This window comes from Panthera onca, chromosome B3 (assembly GCF_046562875.1).
Source record: "Panthera onca isolate mPanOnc1 chromosome B3, mPanOnc1 haplotype 2, whole genome shotgun sequence".
Lineage (NCBI taxonomy): Eukaryota > Metazoa > Chordata > Mammalia > Carnivora > Felidae > Panthera > Panthera onca.
The window spans coordinates 5,882,102-5,901,533 of record NC_138344.1 but is presented as its reverse complement, the minus strand read 5'-3'; the positions used below and the strand labels follow the sequence as shown (position 1 = coordinate 5,901,533).

Below are 19,432 nucleotides of genomic sequence, written 5' to 3'. Positions count from 1 at the left end.
CAGGAAATGAGAGGTTATATTTAAAGCACCTGGCTACTGTGTGCCTGAAATGTAAGTAAGCACTTGATGAATACTAGTTAATGGAGTAATTATACTCAAAGTCACCTTGTCCAACCTCCTTCCTGATGCAAGAATTTATTCTTCAGCTCTTGAGACAGAACAGACCCTTCACCTAAGTGGAGAGAGCTCGCTGCTGTTCCTAAGCCGCCCAGTCTACTGTGGAGCAGAAGGAACCGTCAGAACCTTCTTAGTTTTTTTGAGCTGCAGTGTGCTTGGAACCATTTCCATCACCTGGTCCTACCTATGCCCGCTGAAGGAACAAAGAAAAAAATCCCTGCCCTCTACCTGGGATTCTATCACTCTTCCTGATCTGACCAATTGGCAGGCAGTCAGGTAAGGGAAGCGCGATTTATCTGACCATCAAGAAAAAAAAAAATCCCAATGCCCTGCTTGGATCCACAAACCTGTTTCTAAGGAGGTGAGGTACATCTGCAAGTTCCCGTCCCTTCTACAGCACTGGTCGTGAGAGGGCCATGGACCCCGCTCCACCCTCTCCGGCTCTTTACATGCTGGCTCAAAAACGGATGAAGCCATAATACCCCATAAGTAAATAGCTCAGTATTGCTTCAGCACAAAGTTCAAGGCAGAAAATGGCAAGAGGTGAGGCTAGTAACGCAGGGTGGGACAGATGTCAGAGGTCCTTGTAAACAACATGAAGGGGCCTCGGCGCCAGCCATTTGGCAGTGGTCCCCAGCTCCTTCTACACTCTCGAGAATTCATTTGTATGACACGCTTCCTCAATCACGCATTTTAGCATTCATGCGGGCTCTGAGGACAGCAGGGGAGTGAGGCGTGTCCTCCTTTTCTTTAAGAATCACTGCTGTGTAGGATATAGAGCCACTGAATAATTCAGACAAGGGAAGCAAACAGTCAAAACACATTTTTAATGTCATTAGGGAGGTGTGTAAAGGATGGATTTAAGGGAGTAATGCTGGAGGCAGAGAGAACAGTGGGGAAAAAGAAAATAAAGACAAGGTCACCATTTATTGAGCTAGGCAATTACTAACTCCAGTCCTCAAAATAACCATGAATGGCGGATGTTACTTTACTTCATCAAGGCCAAGACTCCACTGATTATAAAACACACCGTTATTTTATGTACCACTAGAAGAGAAAAATGTTGCCAATTAAACTATGAAATGCCAGTGATGTAAGACAACTCTTGACCTGAGATGTTAAAATCACAAATATTACCCCAAATGGGAGTCTAAGAATCAATGAAATATGGGATCACCCCCGTTTTACAACCGAAGACAGTGAGGCACAAGAGTCTTGGAGATTTGAAGAGTCTTCAAGAGGGTGGCCTAAGCCACACAACTGGAATCCAGAAGTCTACAAAGCCACTTTAGGCAGAACCGCACTCAAGGAACACAAGGCTTCTCGTGCGCCCGTGAAAAGGTTACCCATCTGCCAAGGGAGCAACGGCAAAGTTGAGTGAGTCTCACTTTGAAACTCGCGAGCATGCACAGGTCATACACCTTAAAAGTCAAGGTCTAATTAAAATCTCATTTATAAGAAGAGGTCTCTGTGTGTGCTAATAATCAGATATTATATCTGAAAAGTACTTTGGAAATTTTTAAAAAACCACACGTGCAGAATTAGGATACACATTTATCACATGTCAACCAGTCAGCTATATTTGAGTGCCCTGTGCTGCTCAGAAAACCAACAAAACATTACAAACTGACACTATTCCAACAGTTTTCAATATAGTGGAAACAATTAGGACTAAAAACTTTAGAGCAAGAGCAAGACAAATAACTTGGGAGAACCACAACACTGGAGTTCAGAGAAAATTTCACCGAATGTAAGACTTGGGCTGGGCCTGGAGGTCTGGGAACCTTGACAGGGGGACGGGGGCGGGGGTGCTGGGGGTGAAGGGGAGTGGTGTGGGCCCAGGCACAGTATGTCTGGAGGATGCATCTGATGGGCCTGTGGGGTTGGTATCCCAAAGCAGAGAAAGCCTAAGGGCCACGAAGGTCCACGATCCAGAGATCTTTGGAAGCAAAAGGGAAGAATGTTGACTAAAGGGCAAATGGGAGAAATGTTTTCTATGGAAGATGGGACCAGTGAGGGAGGCTGGGAAAAGGCAAAATACAGCTGCTGTAGCCACCTAGCGCCGATATGTTAGTTACCTGGATTCAGGGGAGGGGAGGGGAGGGGCGGGGCGGGGAAGGGAGGGGAGGGAAGGGAGAAGCAGACCTGAAGAAAATACTCGAAGAAGAGCTGACACCAGCTGGTGAACCCTTAGGGCTCAAAGGTAAAGCCCACATCCCTGAGACTGCAGGCCTTGAAGAAAGTCGATGTCGATGGCAGGTTGGGGAAGTTGAGAAGACATCAGGTGCAGAGGTTAGCGGGTGAAGGGCAGGTGGGAAAGGGGTGGACCCAAGGGGAGAAAATGAGTGGACTGGTGTGGTGGCAGGTCACCCAGGTGAAGTGGGGTCACACATTCCAGGAAACAGCCTTGAGCTAGGTCAGAATGAAACGCAGATGTGTCGCCCACCTAGATCAGAGCATACGCGTGCTCAAGGGGGCACGCATACAGGAAAAGGCAGCGGGGCGCCCGGGGGCTGAGATGTGGGGGGTAGACCCATCATTCTCACTCGGTAGGCAGGAAAAGCAACAGCAGTCTTAAGGCCCAAAGGGTCAGGCCGTCAGCAGAGAACCTTCAAGAGGCTTCCATGACCAGCATTACACATGATATGTACAGGGCGAATTCAGGTATGTGGATTCTGAAAATCTAAATGGCCGCACTTGTGTCATGACTGGGCCAACAAAAGGCAAGTGCTCAGCTCCTGGCTTTGACAGGATGACTGTGTTCTTCAGCGGTCTCGCTACTTAAACCAGCGGGGGTGGGCCCAGGCATGCCTCTGCCATAGCTGCTGAAAATGTCTCAGGGTACCAGGGTACAGACCTGGCTGACGTCACAAACAGGTTCAACATTTGTTCTCCCATCTGCTTTCAGACTCATAAATGTACCCTAAGGCACACTCTGGGCCATTACCCTAACTCTGCACACCACTCCCTTGGCCCTCCCCACGTGTGCTCTGGCCATTAATCATAGTTCCCAGGTTAGAGTGAAGGGGCTAATTTGCAGACCATCTATCAATTTATCTGGCTTTAAGCTCAGACTTTGCCTTAGAACGGCAGCGAGCACTTAATGTTTACCGTGCTAGGCAATAAAGCTGTGTAGAGAGAGAACTGCCTGTACCCTTCGGTGCAGTGGACCTAAAGACCCAGGATGACAGGCAGGCAATGTATGTACATGGTATATAACATTTCTTTTCTTGTTTATTATTATTATTTTTTAAAAATTTCATTTAAATCGGTTAGTTAACATGTAGTGTAATAATGGTTTCAGGAACAGAATTTAGCGATTCATTACTTACATATAACATCCAGTGCTCATCCCAACAAGCGCCCTCCTTAATGTCCATCAACCATTTAGCCCATCCCCCCCACCCAGCATCCCTCCAGCAACCCTCAGTTTGTTCTCTGATTTAAGAATCTCTTATGGTTTGTCTACCTCCCTCTTTTTATTTTCTCCCCTTCCCCTATGTTCATCTGGTTTGTTTCTTAAATTCCACATATGAGTGAAATCACATATTCATCTTTTCCTGTATAACATTTCTCAAAAGTTAGTCCCTACACTTACCTAGTTCCCCTCCCCAGAGGCAGTAACTCTTACTAATTTCTTCTGTAACAGTGATCTATAAGGACCTATCTGAACCTCTTCCCCACCCCATCTCAACTTCTATTACAGGTGACCCTTCAATGATTTGGGACTTAGGGCACTGACCACCCTGCCCTGTACCCCTGCACAGTTGAAAATCTGCATGGACTTTTGACTTTCCTCAAACTCAACTCCTACTGTTCACTGGAAGCTTCATCGATAACATAAATGGTCGAGTAAAACACATTTTGTATGTTACATGTACTCTATACTGTATTCGTATGAAAAGTAAGCTAGAAAAAGAAAGCATTAAGAAAATCGTAAGGAGAGATGCCTGGGTGGTTCAACTGGTTAAGCGTCCAACTCCCGACTTCAGCTCAGGTCATCATCTCACCTCATGATCTCATGGCTCATGAGATCAAGCCCTATGTCAGGCTCAGTGCTGGTAGCGCAAAGCATGCAGGACTCTCTCTCTCCCTCTCTCTCTCTCTCTCTCTCTCTGCCCCTCCCCTACTTGCTACTTTCTCTCAAAATAAATAAATAAACTTAAAAAAAAAAAGAAAAAGAAAATCATAAGGGAAATACATTTATAGTATGGTACTGTATTTATTAAAAAACAAAACACCTTGCATATAAGTGGACTCACACAGTTCAAAACTGTGCTGTTGGAGGATCAACTGTACCTCCCACGTTCCACACTTCCATCCAGCCATATTGGCCTCCAGGTCTTTGTACTTGCTATCCTATCTACCTAGAATGTTCTTATCCAGAAAGCCCCATCTTTCTCACTTCCCTTTCCTCTTTCAGGTTTTTGCTCACACGCCATCTTATCAGAGATGCCTTCTTCCCTAACCACCCTACATAAAGTATCAAGACATATCTCCCCAACCCTTAGCCAGCTTTATTTTATTGCCTGCATTCATCATCACCTGACGTACATTTTGTTTCCCCTTGCTAGATACAAGGTTCGTGAGGACAGAACTTTTTTGTTTCCCAAGCACCTAGAAGAGTGGATGAATAAACGAATTCAAAAATAACTGAGTAGTCAGTCGGTGCCAAGTATTGCGTTACAACCAGATCCACAGTGGTCAACCAGAAAGTCTGATCCCTACCTTAATAATATTATTGGGTGTGCAAGTGGCAAACAAACCAAAGAATGAAATACTTACTATGTACAGGCCCTATTCCAAGCATTTCCCAGGTATTTAATGCTCACAACCACCATATGAGCTAGGTGCTGTCACGATTCCCTGTCCACATGTAAGTTCCTGAGGCACAAGTCATACAATTCCTATGTGGCAGAACCAGGATTCAAGCCCAACTACACAGGCCGTAGAGTCTGTGCTCTTAACCAGGTACATAAGCAAACAAACAAACAAACAAACAAACAAAAACAGAAACAAAAAACACCAAAAAAACTCCAAAAACCCACAACACACTGTGTTAAGGGCAGTGGCAAAAGTAGCGGAGGGGCACTGGGGGGCACAAGACAAATATACCTATTTCAGTCTACGGGTGGAGAAAGGAATGTCAGAAAGGTTTCAAAGACTAACTTCTTTGAAGGGTGAGTCAGAATTGTCAGTTTGGAGAGGCAGCGTTTTGGATACAAATGAGATTCGGTTTCGGATACAACTGAGTTCAAACTGAAGTGTGTTTGGTTGGTAATTCAGAAATTACGAGCAGACAGATGACTGTGTGGGACTTCCTTTTTTTTCTTCTTTTAAAATTTATTTATTTTAGGAAAGAGAGTGCGAGCAGGGGAGGGGCAGAGAGAGAGGGAGTGAGAGAGTCAAGCAGGCTCCGCACTGTCAGCACAGAGCCCAACGGAGGGCTCGAACTCGCAAACCGTGAGATCATGACCTGAGCCGAAACCAAGAGCCAGACGCCTCATCGACTGAGTCACTCAGGCGCCCCGACTGTGGGAGACTTCCTAAGAAGAGAGCGTCTAAAAGAAAAGAGAAGGGGGGCTTAAACAAGAGGTAAGAAGCCCAAAAGGCCAGACGGAATGGCCAGAAAGGTGGATAAAAGACCAGGTGAAGGGGTGCCATGGGAACGAGGAACAAAGAGTACTTTAAGAATGAAGAGGTATGGAAACTGCTTGGGGAGAAGGGCACCGGGAAATGCTCACTGGACCCAGCACCAAAGAGGACAGGGCTCTCCACAGCCTGGGTGCCATTTATTCCTGTGAACTTTGCTCCCACCCTGCAGGGCGTTTGCACACGCACCAGGCAGGGGCCCCGCTGGCATGTGGTAGAGGGTAGTCAGGGATGCTAAATACCAGCAATTCAATGAAAAACTGCACTACCCAAAATGTCAATAATGCCTCCAATGGCAGACCCTCTCTGGCTCAAGATGAGTTTACGCATGGTTCCAAGTCCCCCCTAATGTTCACATGTTCCTCCCCACCCTTCACCTTACCTTCGCTACCTACACTGCTCTGTCTCCTAGAAGTCTGGTTCTGGAAAACAGAAATGGACAAATTCTATACATTTCTACCTATCTTATCTATCATATTATTCATGCTTTAAAATTCTCAAAGTCTGAGATTCAGTGCAAAGAATGTGGGTTTTTAACGTTTCAGGCATTTCAGCCTGAGCCTCGGCTTGCTGATCTGTCATACGGGGCTATTACCACCTCCTTTAGGAAAGGTTACTGGGCGTGAGGTACCCACCACAGTGCCCGGCACTTGGCAGCTGCCAATCGACATTAATTTCCCTTCCCCTGATGGCTGTTCTTGACTTTATACAGCCTTCACTGCTCCTCTCCGCTAGCCATGATTTTCTACCGCAAATTGCTGGTGTCTTCCCCCAATTATTTGACTCTGGGCCATCACACCTGTGCTACTCGCCCAGCCTCATTCATGTCATTACAAGTCAGCACAGGTCACAGGTCACTTGCACTCAGTGGGCTGCGTAACCTGTTCCCACACCGAGAACCCCGGACGCTCAGCCTAAAGCACCGATGGGCTACCATCTATCCCGCCCACCTCCGTTTCAGAGCCGAGCCTCAGAAACAGCCATTTCTTCAAAGTCTCACTCTTCTTTCTCCACCTCTGATCACATATCATTAAATAAAAGAAGTCGCGATTCGGTACTATATTATTCCAGACCAATAATTTATATACACCTTAGTTTTAAGATGTACAATATGCAGATGTACTATATATGTGTGACTAAACGCAGTGCCTATGACCACTTCTATGAATAGGGCAAGATGAGAGCTCCCTTATATAATACCATGCCTACTGAGAAATTAGACTCAACTTATGGCATCTTTTCCAAAAATGTGGCTTACTCCAAGGCCAAGGAATGTTTGTATGTGACCCATCCTTCTAGCTGGGCCTATGAGCTTCTTGAAGATAGGGCTTTTGTCTTTTCCGTCTTTGTATCTCCATATCTAGTACAGTGTCCTTCTTATTAATAAACGTTTATTATTTGTCTGATAACCATTGGAGGGAAAAAAAGACCAAAAAAAATCTCAACAGACATTAGTACTTTTGGTCCCAGAGCCCAGGTAAGGAGAGATGATTTGTGGAAAGTCTCTGTAAGGAAGAACGTACCTGTCTCCCAGATAATGGAAACAATTTATTCTGTTAAGGAATTTTAACTTCTTAGTCACCTTGACTTCATGTGAGAAGTATGGGATATAAATGTCTGCCTTTCTTTTTCTTTCTTTCTTTCTTTCTTTCTTTCTTTCTTTCTTTTTCTTTCTTTCTCTCTCTTTCTTTGTTTCTTTCTTTGTTTCTGTTTCTTTCTTTCTCCCTCTCTCTCTTTCTTTCTTTCTTTTCTTTTGAGAACAAGCAGGGGAGGGGCAGAGAGAGAGGAGTACAGAGGATCTGAAAAGGGCTCCATGCCAACAGCACAGAGTCCCATGTGGGGCTCAAACTCACGAACCGTGAGGTCATGACCTGAGCCGAAGTCAGTCCCTTAACCGACTGAGCCACTCAGGTACCCCCAAATGTCATAAATTCTAGTAGAAACTGAAAGGCTGCTACACGAGAGGTCTTTTTCCGAGATTCAACCATGCTTCCTTCTTACGCAAGCATTCCTCTATTTTTCTGACACTGAAATTTCTAAGTTCCTGCCTGTAAAGCGAACCTGAAGCAAATGTCAGCTTTTCCTCTTAAAGATAAATGAAAAGGGGTGTCTGTCTGGCTCAGTCGGGAGAGCGTGTGACTCATGATCTCAGGGTTATGAGCTGGAGTCCCATGCTGGGTGTAGAGATTCTGTAAAAATAAAATCTTAAAATAAATAAATAACCAAATAAAGAAATAAATGAAAAAAATGTGGTAGTCATTAGTAATTCTGAAAACAATTTCAGGCTCCCCCTAATCCCGAGCACATGGTAGGAATGCACTCCCCTAGCCACTTAGGTGTAGGCATGTGACTTGCTGTGACCAATGAAGTGGGAGCACAGCGGGGTGTGGCGCTTTAAGAGCCAAGACACAAATGCCCAGGTGGAAGTACATGTTGAGGAGGGTTTCATCAGCCTGAACACCCAAGTGACTACAGTGAACAGAGACACCACAATGATCACACGGCATGAATGAGAAATCAACCCTGTTGCTACGGAAGCTACTAGAATTTGGGGGTTCTATATTACCTCCTCTACCTAGATTGATACAAACGTCAAGCCTGGCAAAGGGCTCTCAACTAGGGATCAAGAAATTCTGGGTTTTATCTTAAGAGCAGTACAATCCTCTCCTGCATCATAAAGGATAACAGCAAGAACAGTAGGATGGAGCCTCAATTCTAACCTTTCAGGGCACCTACAAATCAACAATCAAAGCGATACACAATTTGTTTTATCCGTAACATATCCAAGTAATATAATTAGTCATAAGCTTTGCTACTGACTGCAATCTTGACAAACACTAGGTTTTATTGAAAAGGCAGGATAACAAACAGATACTTCTAAAGGTCAGATTTTGCTGTTTTGTGTACACTGGCCTCCTAAATGCCCTTAACCATTAATAAGGAATGATTAAACAGAGGAAGAAGGCTCTCTGTAATTTCAAGCGGCAGACAGTGAGACCACGCACCGAGGCAGTGCAAGTTCGGGTAAAGAAAGTGAGAATGTGCACCGCAGCAGACGTTAAGTGTGGTTTGGCGCAGTCTTAGCTTTTCTTTGTTTGTTTTAAACAAAGTATAGTGAAGTTAAAGATTTTAAAAATCATTACTGCTAGTCTGTCCGTTGTTCTGAAAGGGTAAGATATTGCGCTTCTGAAAAATATTCTGCCACAAAATTCTCATCAAGCATCAGCAGACAAGGGCTCAGGATACGATGACACAAAAGGCTGGCCTAGGCTCCCCCCTCTTCTCTCTTGGGCATATCCGGAAAGAAACAGGTAGCCAGGCATGGTCAGCACGCCAACTGGCACGTTCTCAAGCACTAAAACTCAAACAGAATGTCTTCTTCTTCTGTGCCCAAACCGCAACTCCTTCGTCACTAAAAACACACAAAATATGTGTTCCTTACTCTTTCTTGCGTTCCTGGGAACTAGCAATCAGGATACCAGCTTCAGTGTCACTAGGGTGTGGAGGGCCTTAACGTCACTAGGGTGTGGAGGGCCTTAATGAGCTCTGTTATCACAGCTCTGTCCTCAGGAGGGCCATTTAATAAGCACTGTCCATTATTACATTTATGATCCTCTCATGTTGGGCTCACCAGTTCATTCCAATTTTCAGCCCTCAGCATTTTCCCATGTCAGCAGCCTATACTTAGCAGAGAGTCTTAAATTCCATACTATGAGGTTTCTTGGCCTCAGACCCGCCCCAAAGCATATGTTGCAACTGTGCTGAGACTGCCCGTTACAAACTGAAATCTATAAAAAGGACGGATAATTCCCTCGATACAGCCACTGAATTGTGACTGATGACCGAACGCTGAGCGCCCCAACTGAGAGCCCAATCCAGCTTCGGTGGTGAGGCACTGGTAGATCAAAACGTTAGGCTGCCCACATGGTTTTCTTTGAGCAAAACTCAATTCACCGCAATGAACATCGATACCTAACTCAATCGTGACACCGAGCTGGGGCTGGGGGTCTCCGAATGCCACAGGGAACCAATCGCCCCTGGCAAGATAAGCTCCATATGGCACGGTCTGGATTGAAGACTACCCCCAGAGACTGTGAAATCAGACTTCACCCAGCCTGCGGCAGTTTAAAGCATGAGCGGCCTCACGAGTCTAGTTACCTAGGAACTCCTTGGTGATGCTCACGTGAAGACCACCTCACTCAGCAACAGGTACCACGCTGGGTTCAGTGAGGGAGACAAGGACAAACACAAAGATAAGGACGGTCTAATCAAGTAGGGAACACGCACAAACTTACATAAACCAAGGCACATAATGCCATAAACAACACTATAAATGGCCCACAGAGATCATGATGGGCCAAGGTGACGAGGTCAAGTTTACTAGGGTGGTAGGATTCGAGCTGAGCCTGAATGACAGGCTGGATTCAGGTACAAAAAGATGTGAAAGGCAATTCGGGCCGAGGCTCTGAGCAGGAATTACAGCGTGACTGAGACTGGTCCAGTCCGCTGCAGCAGGGGTATCCCGCAAGAAGTACTGGTAAGGAAGACTAAGATAGAAAAGGGACAACTGTGGACAGCCGTGAATGCCTGGTTAGGAGGTCAAGGTGACCAAAAATGGTCTATGCTCAAGGGAGCAGTTAGTCTAAAGGGTGGTTTAGGAAAAAATATATAATTCCAGTGTGCAGGATCAATAATAAAGAAGAGGAAATAAGGTTAGAAAACTTGTCAGGCGTAACTGACATCAAGAGGCACTATAACTTAAAGATAGCACTTGACCTACAGTCAGAATCTGACTGAAAAATATAAAGGATGTTAAGTGGGACAAGTGGAGAATTTAAATATGAACTGTATACCGAATAATAGTATTTATAAGTGTTAAATTTTAAATATGTTAATTACATTGTAGTTAATTGTTTTTTTTAATGTGTATTTATTTTGAGGGGGGAGCACGAGCAGGACAGGGGCAGAGAGAGAACAGGGAGAGAAAGAATCCCAAGCAGGCTCCGTGCTGACAGCGCAAAGCCCGACACGGGGTTTGAACTCACGAACCTCGAGATTGTGACCTGAGCCGAAATCAAGAGTTGGACACTCAACCAACTGAGCCACCCAGGCGGCCCAATTAATTATGTTAATTAGAGAACTATGCACAACGGGTTACATAAGACGATTTCCTTGTTCTGAGGAGACACCTGCTGAAGTACTTAGGGATGAGAAGTCAGGATGGGTCAAGAAGAAAAGTATGTACGTCTAGAGAGAGACATAAAGACAAGTGGGCCAAATGTGAGTAACTGGTGAGAACAGATATAAGAAGGCTACAGGAAGAAGCAACAGGTTTTAGTGACCGACTGGCTACTGGTGGCAAAGAAGAGGGAGGAGAGGTTTTGAGTGTATTTGACAGAGGATGGAGGCAGCACTGGGAAAGGGAGGCCGGAGGAGGAAACGGCTTTCGGGAGACACGTGCCGCATCTGGCTCTGGGGAAGAAGCGGCTGGAATGAATTGAGGAAGAGGTGCCATCTGGTAGCGGGAAAGACAGGGACGGGACTCAGGCCACACTGGATTAGAAATGACAAGTTTGGGAATTACCCAGACAGATGATAATTTACACTGAAAAGTGGATACAATCTAGGATCCGAACAGGAGAGTGAGAAGAGCGAGGGAAGAGATGACAAACCTAAGTTAGTGACAGGAGGTGGGAAGAGAGTAAGAGAGAAGCCAGAAAGGTTCTGTGTAACAGAAACAAAGGTGGAAAAGGATTAAGACAGCAGTGCGCCACGGAAGGATCCACAGCCTCAAATGCTGCACGAACACGACAGAAGGTGATATTGGCAAATGAGAGCAGGAAATCGCCAGTGAATTTTGGGTAAGAGTGAAAAGCAGGCCCCAGGGCTCCAGAAAGGGAAAAGATGAAGTAGAAATGGGAGGCTGGGCGTAAGTCACGCACTCAAGATGTTTACCTTTAGTGCAAGTGTGTGGAGATAAGACTACAGTTAAAACGTGGGAAGAGCCGTGCTCTGTGAGACTGGGGTTACAGGGGAAGGAACAAATCAAGGCCCCTCAAAGAGGAGGTGACACTGAGATCACGGTGTATGCTGGGTAGAGACAGGAAGTGGCTGTGGCTCTACATATGGAATGAAACACACTTTCCTTTAAGGCAGGAAGAAGGGGTGAAGAGGTGAAGAGACTTAAGGCAGAGAGAAACTTCTTCGGTTCCGAAGGATGGAGTTCAAGGTCCTTTGCCTACTTGAGTAAAAAGACCATTTCCACCTCTATGCAGAAGATGAACTTGAATTAGCAGCTGCTCTACCTGAGGGCAAAGACAAGCCTGAAACCTCACTACAAGAAAGTCACCTGCTGGAAGACACCTTCAGACACTCTTCAAGGGAGGAGGGGGAGATGCTGACGCCTTGCATCAGCACTTTCCAAAATCTCAGGAAACAGGGATAGCAATTTCCCGATGTCAGGTGAACAACTAAAAATAGACAGTTTTATCAACTATAAAAGAAATCTGCAGCAGCAGCAAATTACTTTATGGAACCTATCTGAAGATAAGACATAGGAGAAAGAACAACATTTTTATGACTTTTTATTTCCTTTGAAAGCCACACCCACTGGTATAGATGGGAGGTAGATTTGAACTGTGGTTCTCCTTAAGAGAAATTACAACATAGCGGCACCTTTAACAACTGACAAGCCTAAAGCAACTCTAAATGCTTGCAAAGAGGGGGCTAAGAGGTCTCTGAAATTTCTAAGATTCTTTCATATGAAAAGGGAGAGTGACCACATCCAAAGCACCAATGAGCTCCGGGGGCCTCGTGAGCCTATCGGGGAGCACCGAGTCAAGTATCTACAGCAAGAGTGGGGTTCTGTGCCTCTCTTGTACCAGGCTTCCCCTGGAGCTGTGGAGCCAAGCCAGATGTTGACAGAGAAAACTTCACTCCATTCCAGCATCCAACCTTAAGAATGCACTCACCACATCTGTCTGGAAAGTGTCATCCGACAGTCTCGGGAGAGTGAACAGAGACTGAAGATCCTACTGGAAAATGACGCGAAAGGCCTCCAGATGGCGATGCCAGCGATGAGGGATGTGAAAACAACTACTTCGTTGTGATAAAAATAAATTCATAAAGGATCACGGCTTAGCACTGAGTAGCTGTCTTATAAAAAATCATTCCCTCTCTCCAAGGGCCATGAATCACAGTGACAACAACCCGCTGAAGGAAACCAGGATCAAGCACAACTAAGACACGCCAGGTGAACGGCACTGGGTACGGCATGAGCCCCGCTGGATAAAACAAATGTGGCAGTTCCCATCCCCTTGCTGGCTATCTCTCGCCTTGAATTTGGCACATGAGGACACAGACCACGTCAAAATTATGCCGGCAGCACAAGTCTGAGAACATGTACTTTGTCCTTCAATTCTGCCTGACAGTCAGCTTCCCTACTGAGTATCACCTGACCTCAAACTGTGTTACTGATGTCTGAGTCACTCTATTACTCTTGGGGAAAATTATAAACTCTGCTAGCCAGGTCAAAGACCCTGTGTCATGATTCTTCCAAAGCTTCACTGTGTCACTGGATTATGCCTAGGGAACTCGTTTCACAAGCCACACAAAGCAATTTCTCTCACCTTCGGTGTGGCCATCAGCCAGTCATCACCGTGACATCACTGCCCTATACCAAGAAGGCTGTCCAGGTCAAGATGGACAATGACATGGGCCCGGTAATAATCACCTGTGTGTTAAAACTAATAGCAGATCTTAGCAAAATACCCCCAAAATTATGAAACTCAAGTTATTAAATGAAACATGTTCTGGGACTACTCCCAGAGTAAAAAGCCACAAGAAAGAACAGGAAGGTGTAGAGATGGATAGTTTTCTAGCAACCCTGCTCAGGGAGAGAAGGTACCTTATCCATATGGAAGATCAAATCCAACTCACAAACATTTTCAAAACACTTATCCAGGGTCTCCACAAAAACCTAGGAAACAAGGAGAAACAGAAAAAGAAAAGAAATCAGAACATATTCACATCTTCGTCACTGTCACATTTGAAAGTAAAGGGGAGCAGTCGTGATACCATTTACCTTATGATGAATTTCAGAATAAACAAAACAACTACCAGCATTAGGCAATCATCCTACTATCCCAATTTAGAGGGCACAGTCTAGACCAGGTCAATCTTGTTTTCAGTACAGCAATACAACCAGCAGACACGTGGGGCTTTCTTTCCCCCTTTAGAAGATGCTACTTTACATAGAAAAATAACAAACTGAAATACCAACTACTTGCAGCACTGTGTCCTTTCCCCAAGCCTCCACCTGTACCCACAACAAAATTTCCTTATTTCGGTGTTGCTATAGGTCTGTCCCGCTCATTTCAGTGAACATTAAAACTTCAAAATGCCTTTCCACGAATTGTTAACAAGCTCACAACTTTAGGTTTTTAACTTCTTTTTTTTTTTAATTTTTTTTTTTTTTTAACGTTTATTCATTTTCGAGACAGACAGAGCATGAACAGGGGAGGAGCAGAGAGAGAGGGAGACACAGAATCTGAAACAGGCTCCAGGCTCTGAGCTGTCAGCACAGAGCCCGACGCGGGGCTCGAACTCACGGACCGTGAGATCATGACCTGAGCCGAAGTCGGATGCTTAACCGACCAAGCCACCCAGGCGCCCCGGTTTTTAACTTCTTAATATAACAGGAAAGGGTACTGATGAGAAGAGTACGGCTTAGTGAATTTTCAGAATGAACATATCACGTAACCGACCACCATCCGGATACCGCGTGGACTATCACCAGCTCTAGCCGCGCCCTTCACGCCCCTCCAAAGGTAGCCGCCATCCTGACTCTTGTCTTTGAACTTACACAGATGGCGTCACACAACAAGTACTCTGTCTGACTTCTCTCATTCAACAGTGCTGGGGAGCCCCTCCATGTTGCCGTGTGTCATAAAATTCGTTGTTCGTATTCGCTGCCATAGAGTACCGCATAGAAATATTCATCCATCTCCTACAGGTGGGACATTTGAGTGATTTTCCGCTTCTGACGGGGCATAGAGTGACATAAATGGAAATCCTGTTTCTAACCACTTTGGACAATTACTTGACATCATTATCTATTACAGCAGCAATTCTACCCTAGGTACGTCCCCAACAGAAATGCACACATGTGTGCCAAAAAACACGTATGCTAATTTCGTAACGGCACTACGTTTTTATCAGAGGCTGAATATTTCCCAGCAAGGATAACATTCTTGAATTAGGGCGTTTTCTATCCAGGTGCTAGGCACTCAGTGAGCCCTTACAATCCAGCAACTCAAGACCTTCAGGTTGGGAAAATTGTATCAAGTAATTTGGCTGAGAATTTCCCCGCTTCCATGTTCCTAATCTTCCTTTTTGGGGCTGCTTCTCCTGAGGTGCTGGACCTCCTTAAGCTCTTATCTGTTCTCTTCCAGTTTTCGCTCAGATCTTTAATTTCTAAGAGATCATTTTGTTCTGTGTTTCTTGTTGATTTTGCAGCCTGTTTTTATTTGTTTGATTTCCCTGTGGCTTCAAGACAGGGGTTTGCTCATTTTACTGTTTTCCTTTCTTTGTATGGGCTCTATTTACTTTACGTTGCCTTTTAGAGTTTGTCGGTTTTAGTCTCTATCTTCCATGTTAGAGGCTTTCCTCAGATCACCGATTACCTTTGTTTTTTTCTTCCTAAGAATAAAAGGCCGATTGGCAGTTCTGCAATCATAGCTACTTGTTGGGGATCCTCCCCTTCATCCACTTAGGCTTTCTTATTCCGTCCCCTTAGATTGATCAGATTTCCCAGAGAAATGTGACAATCTCCAGCCTAAAGGCTGTAAGACTGGCTACCTGAAACTCGGGAGCTGAGTGGCGGGAAAGGGCTAGGAAGTTAGCATACAACATTCACAAGGCACACATTCATTTCACCACCCTGACTTGCGCCAGCAACTCTCTGGTGGCCCCCAAACCGGAAAACTGGAGCTGGGAAAACTCAGGGATCTGACTGTTCTCAGACAGCTTTTCCTGCCCCCTCCACACTACACCCAGCACGATGCTGCCCGCTCTGGGCCGGGCGAGGCGCCCGCAGCGTGTAGCAGTTTGCCCATCAGCTCCTACTGCTGGCCCAGGATGTGGCGTCCTTGGACTTGCCAAGTCAATTACCAAACATCCATATTCTTTGCTCCTTTCGAGAAGTTTCTTGCTAGTGTTTCCTCTCCTGTCCCTGTAGCCTTAGTTTTCAAGGAAAAAAATGAACTTGGAAGCATGGAAGGTCTCAGGAGGACTTAAAAAAAAAAATGAAACAAAATCTCAAGTTCTTAACGGAAAATAAAATGTGAAAATGCTCTGCCAAGATGTTTAGAAAAACAAGGATGATAAGGAATGACTAGTCTTACTAGGTATCAAAATTCACTGCAGGGGCACCTGGGTGGCACAGTCAGTTAATCTTACTCTTGATCTTGACTCAGGTCATAATCTCACAGTTCGTGAGTTCAAGCCCCTCGTCGGGCTCTGCACTAATAGTGTGGAGCCTCCTTGGGATTCTGTCTCTCCTTCTCTCTGACCCTCCCCCACTTGTTCTCATTCTCTCTCTCTCTCAAAATAAATAAAATTTAAAAAATTCACTGCAAAACTTTGGTCATTAAAATAGTATAAAACTAAGGTAGAAACAAAAGTATGGATCAATGGGACAGAATATAGGGGCATCTGGGTGGCTCAGTTGGCTAAGTCCCTAACTTTGGCTCAGGTCATGATCTCAGGATTGGAGGGTTCGAGCCCCATATTGGGCTCTGTGTAGACAGCATGGGGCTGGCTTCAGATCTTCGGTCTCCCTCTCTCTCTGTCCCTCACCTGCTCATGCTCGCTCTCTCTCTCTCTCAAAAATAAACATTTAAAAAATGGGACAGAATATAAAATACTGAAACATATACCAGTGTATAAGAAAATACATCCTTCTCCCCAAGAAGTGGTAAATAATTTTCACTATTGTCAAAGGCATAATCTAGTTTTGGAAATTTGTTAAGAAGCTAAAATTCATACAAAATCTGCTATAAACTAAGATAAAGGTAGATTAAAATGCATCGTATCTATCTCTTAAATAAAGTAACACCTTCTATAAAAAGCAAAGGTGGGCTTTTGACTTAATGCTGAACAATGCTGGCTCTAGAATTCCATCCAATTCTGAACAAAAATGAATTCTCTAACAACAGTTTTCCACTTTCTGTGAACTTCAACAGACCAAGTTCAAAAGCAAATCATGATAAAATCTACCATGGTCTTGAATTCTAAACTCCAAGAATTTCAGCTGTGAATTTACAAGCTGTGAGCCCTTACAATCCAGCAACTCAAGAAGCAACTCAAGCAACTTTGAAGTTGGAGAAAATTAGAGTGAAAAGTTGATTTTGTGTGTAATATTTTTAGATGCTCTAGGAAGACCAAAACCATGAAAGCCACGGCAGTCTGTGAGTGTCCCTGCCTCCTGCTGTGGCCAGCCTGCCTCCAAGACGAGCTCCCACAACCTGCACCGTGTTCACGCGGCCTCTAGGGGTTGGCGCCACCGAACCCTCTCCCTCTCCCTCTCCCTCTGCCTCTATTACCCATGCGCGCTCCTCTTCCCTGCCCTGCAAGGTGTGGGGACGCTTCATCGTGCATGGGGCCTGTCATGTCAAGAATACACAATTTTTGACAAACGCGGTATTTTAAATTGGTGGGGAAAACACGCACTAGTTAACAGTGCCAGGAGACACGGCTGTCCTTCGGGGGAAAATTAAAGGTAGTGACCTGTCTCAGTACAGACATAAGAGTACCTTACAGGTTTTACAGAACTAAATGTAAAAAGCAAACTAAAAAAAGCAATGGCAGGTTCCTTTTGTGCCACTCACGTCTCTCACGGGAGCGGATTTAGTCAGTCTACGGGAAGCTTCTAGGTGGTTGGTATTGTCATAAGTGCTGCCCCAGCAGCCGGGACTCTGGAGTAGGATGCCCAGAACAAAGACAGACCATATTTCTCGGCCGCCGTTTTTATTAAAGAGGGTTAATGACATGAAGATTGGCATATTAGTCGCCTGGGGCTGCCATAACAAAACACCACGGGCTGTGTGGCTTAAAGAGAAATTTATTTTCTCAGCGTTAGAGGCCAGAGTCCCAGATCAAGGTCTGGCAGGACTGGTTCCCGATGAGGGCTCCCCTCCTGGCTCACAAAGAGCCACCGTCTCACTGTGTCTCTGAAGGGACTTTCCTTGGTGCACATGGAAGGTGTCTCTTCCTCTTCTTATAAGAACAATGCCAACTGTTTGGGGTGAGAGCCTCACCCTTATGATCTCATCTAACCATAACGTCTGTAAAAGCACCATTTCTAAATATAGTCACACGGAGGGTTAGGGCCTCAACATATAAACCTGGGGGGGGGGGGCACAACTTAGTCCATAACAATGGGGTTCTCACATAGGCTAGTAACATGGAATGAGATCGAATAGTTCCAGGAAAGATATCCCCAGATAAACATCAAAAAAGAGGAGTCAGATGTATCTGTTTCTCCTAGAACCTCAAAATATCATCATTCAAGATCATGATCAAGAGGGAAAGAAAATAAAAGTCAGATAATGTAAGAAGAAAGTGCAGGAGCCAGAGCCGAAGCAAAGGGTAGGCTAACGCATGAAGAAACCGAAGATGCGGCAGACTCGGACAGCAAAATAGTAAGACGTGAAACTAAAAAAAAAAAAAAAAAAAAAAAAATCCTCATAGATTTGAGGAACATAATGACAAAGACCATTCTTCTTAAAGAGGAAGGGAGTGACTAAATTCATATGAAAATGGTGAGGACAGATACAAATGCAAAGAAAGAAGAAGGTCATCAAGAGGCAGAAGTCACTCAAGATCTAAGGTCATTAAAGGCATCATCATAGAAGTGGGGAGTGGAAATATCTTGATCCAGGAACAGAAAGAGAAGTCAGAGAGGAAGAACCATGATCCGGAAGCAGGGAAGAACACTGCAGATCAGATCTAGCTCCTGCTGAGGACCAAGACACGGGTAGAAGCCGGAGCAGCATAGGAAGAGACATCAAGACAGAAAGAAGAAAACAGAAAAACCAAGAAAAGTCAGCAAAAGTTTAAGCCAGACTCCTAGTGTACGTCTCCTGAGGCAGAAATAGCAGTGGATGCACAAAAAGCTTTAGCCAGAGGACGGAAAAGGCAGAGGTTGGAAATGACAACAGCAGCGAGAAGAGGAAATAGCTAAAAAAACAAAAACAGGAAGTAGCCGCAGTTGCTCAAGATTCTGTTCTCAGTGTTGCTGCCCTGTTGGCAAGGACAGTAAAGCTCCCCTTCATCCACGGCAGGTACGTTCCATGAACCTGTGGATGCCTGAAACCATGGACAGTAACCAACTCTACATACGCTACGCTTTTTCCCATACACACCTATTTATGATAGTTTGTTGATTAGCCCCTCTAAGAGATTAATAATAATACAGTAGAACAATCAGAATATATTGTAATAAAAGTTATATAAATGTGGTCCCTCTCTCTCTCTCTCTCTCTCTTATTGTCCTGTATTCACCCTTCTGAGGATGCGAGATGACACAGTGCCTACACAACGTAGGCACCGGGACCAGCGTTCAGCTGCTACTGACCTGACGGTAAGTCAGAAGAAGGATCAT

General features: G+C 45.0%; 1 protein-coding gene across 4 annotated transcripts in view; it reads right to left on the bottom strand.

The window, feature by feature from the left end:
- Positions 1–19,432, bottom strand: part of AP3S2 (adaptor related protein complex 3 subunit sigma 2) — a 58,249-nt gene that overhangs the window by 20,913 nt on the left and 17,904 nt on the right. For 3 of the 4 annotated variants that reach the window (XR_009605692.3, XR_013556444.2, XM_060617649.3), the window contains exon 4: positions 13,676–13,747. The exons of the other annotated variant lie outside the window; for it this stretch is intronic. Coding sequence is in view for 1 of the 3 variants with exons in the window: in XM_060617649.3 (XP_060473632.1) it covers positions 13,676–13,747 (72 nt within the window). In the remaining 2 variants the exon portion in view is untranslated. The remainder of the gene's footprint in view (positions 1–13,675; positions 13,748–19,432) is intronic. 4 annotated transcript variants of the gene reach the window in all.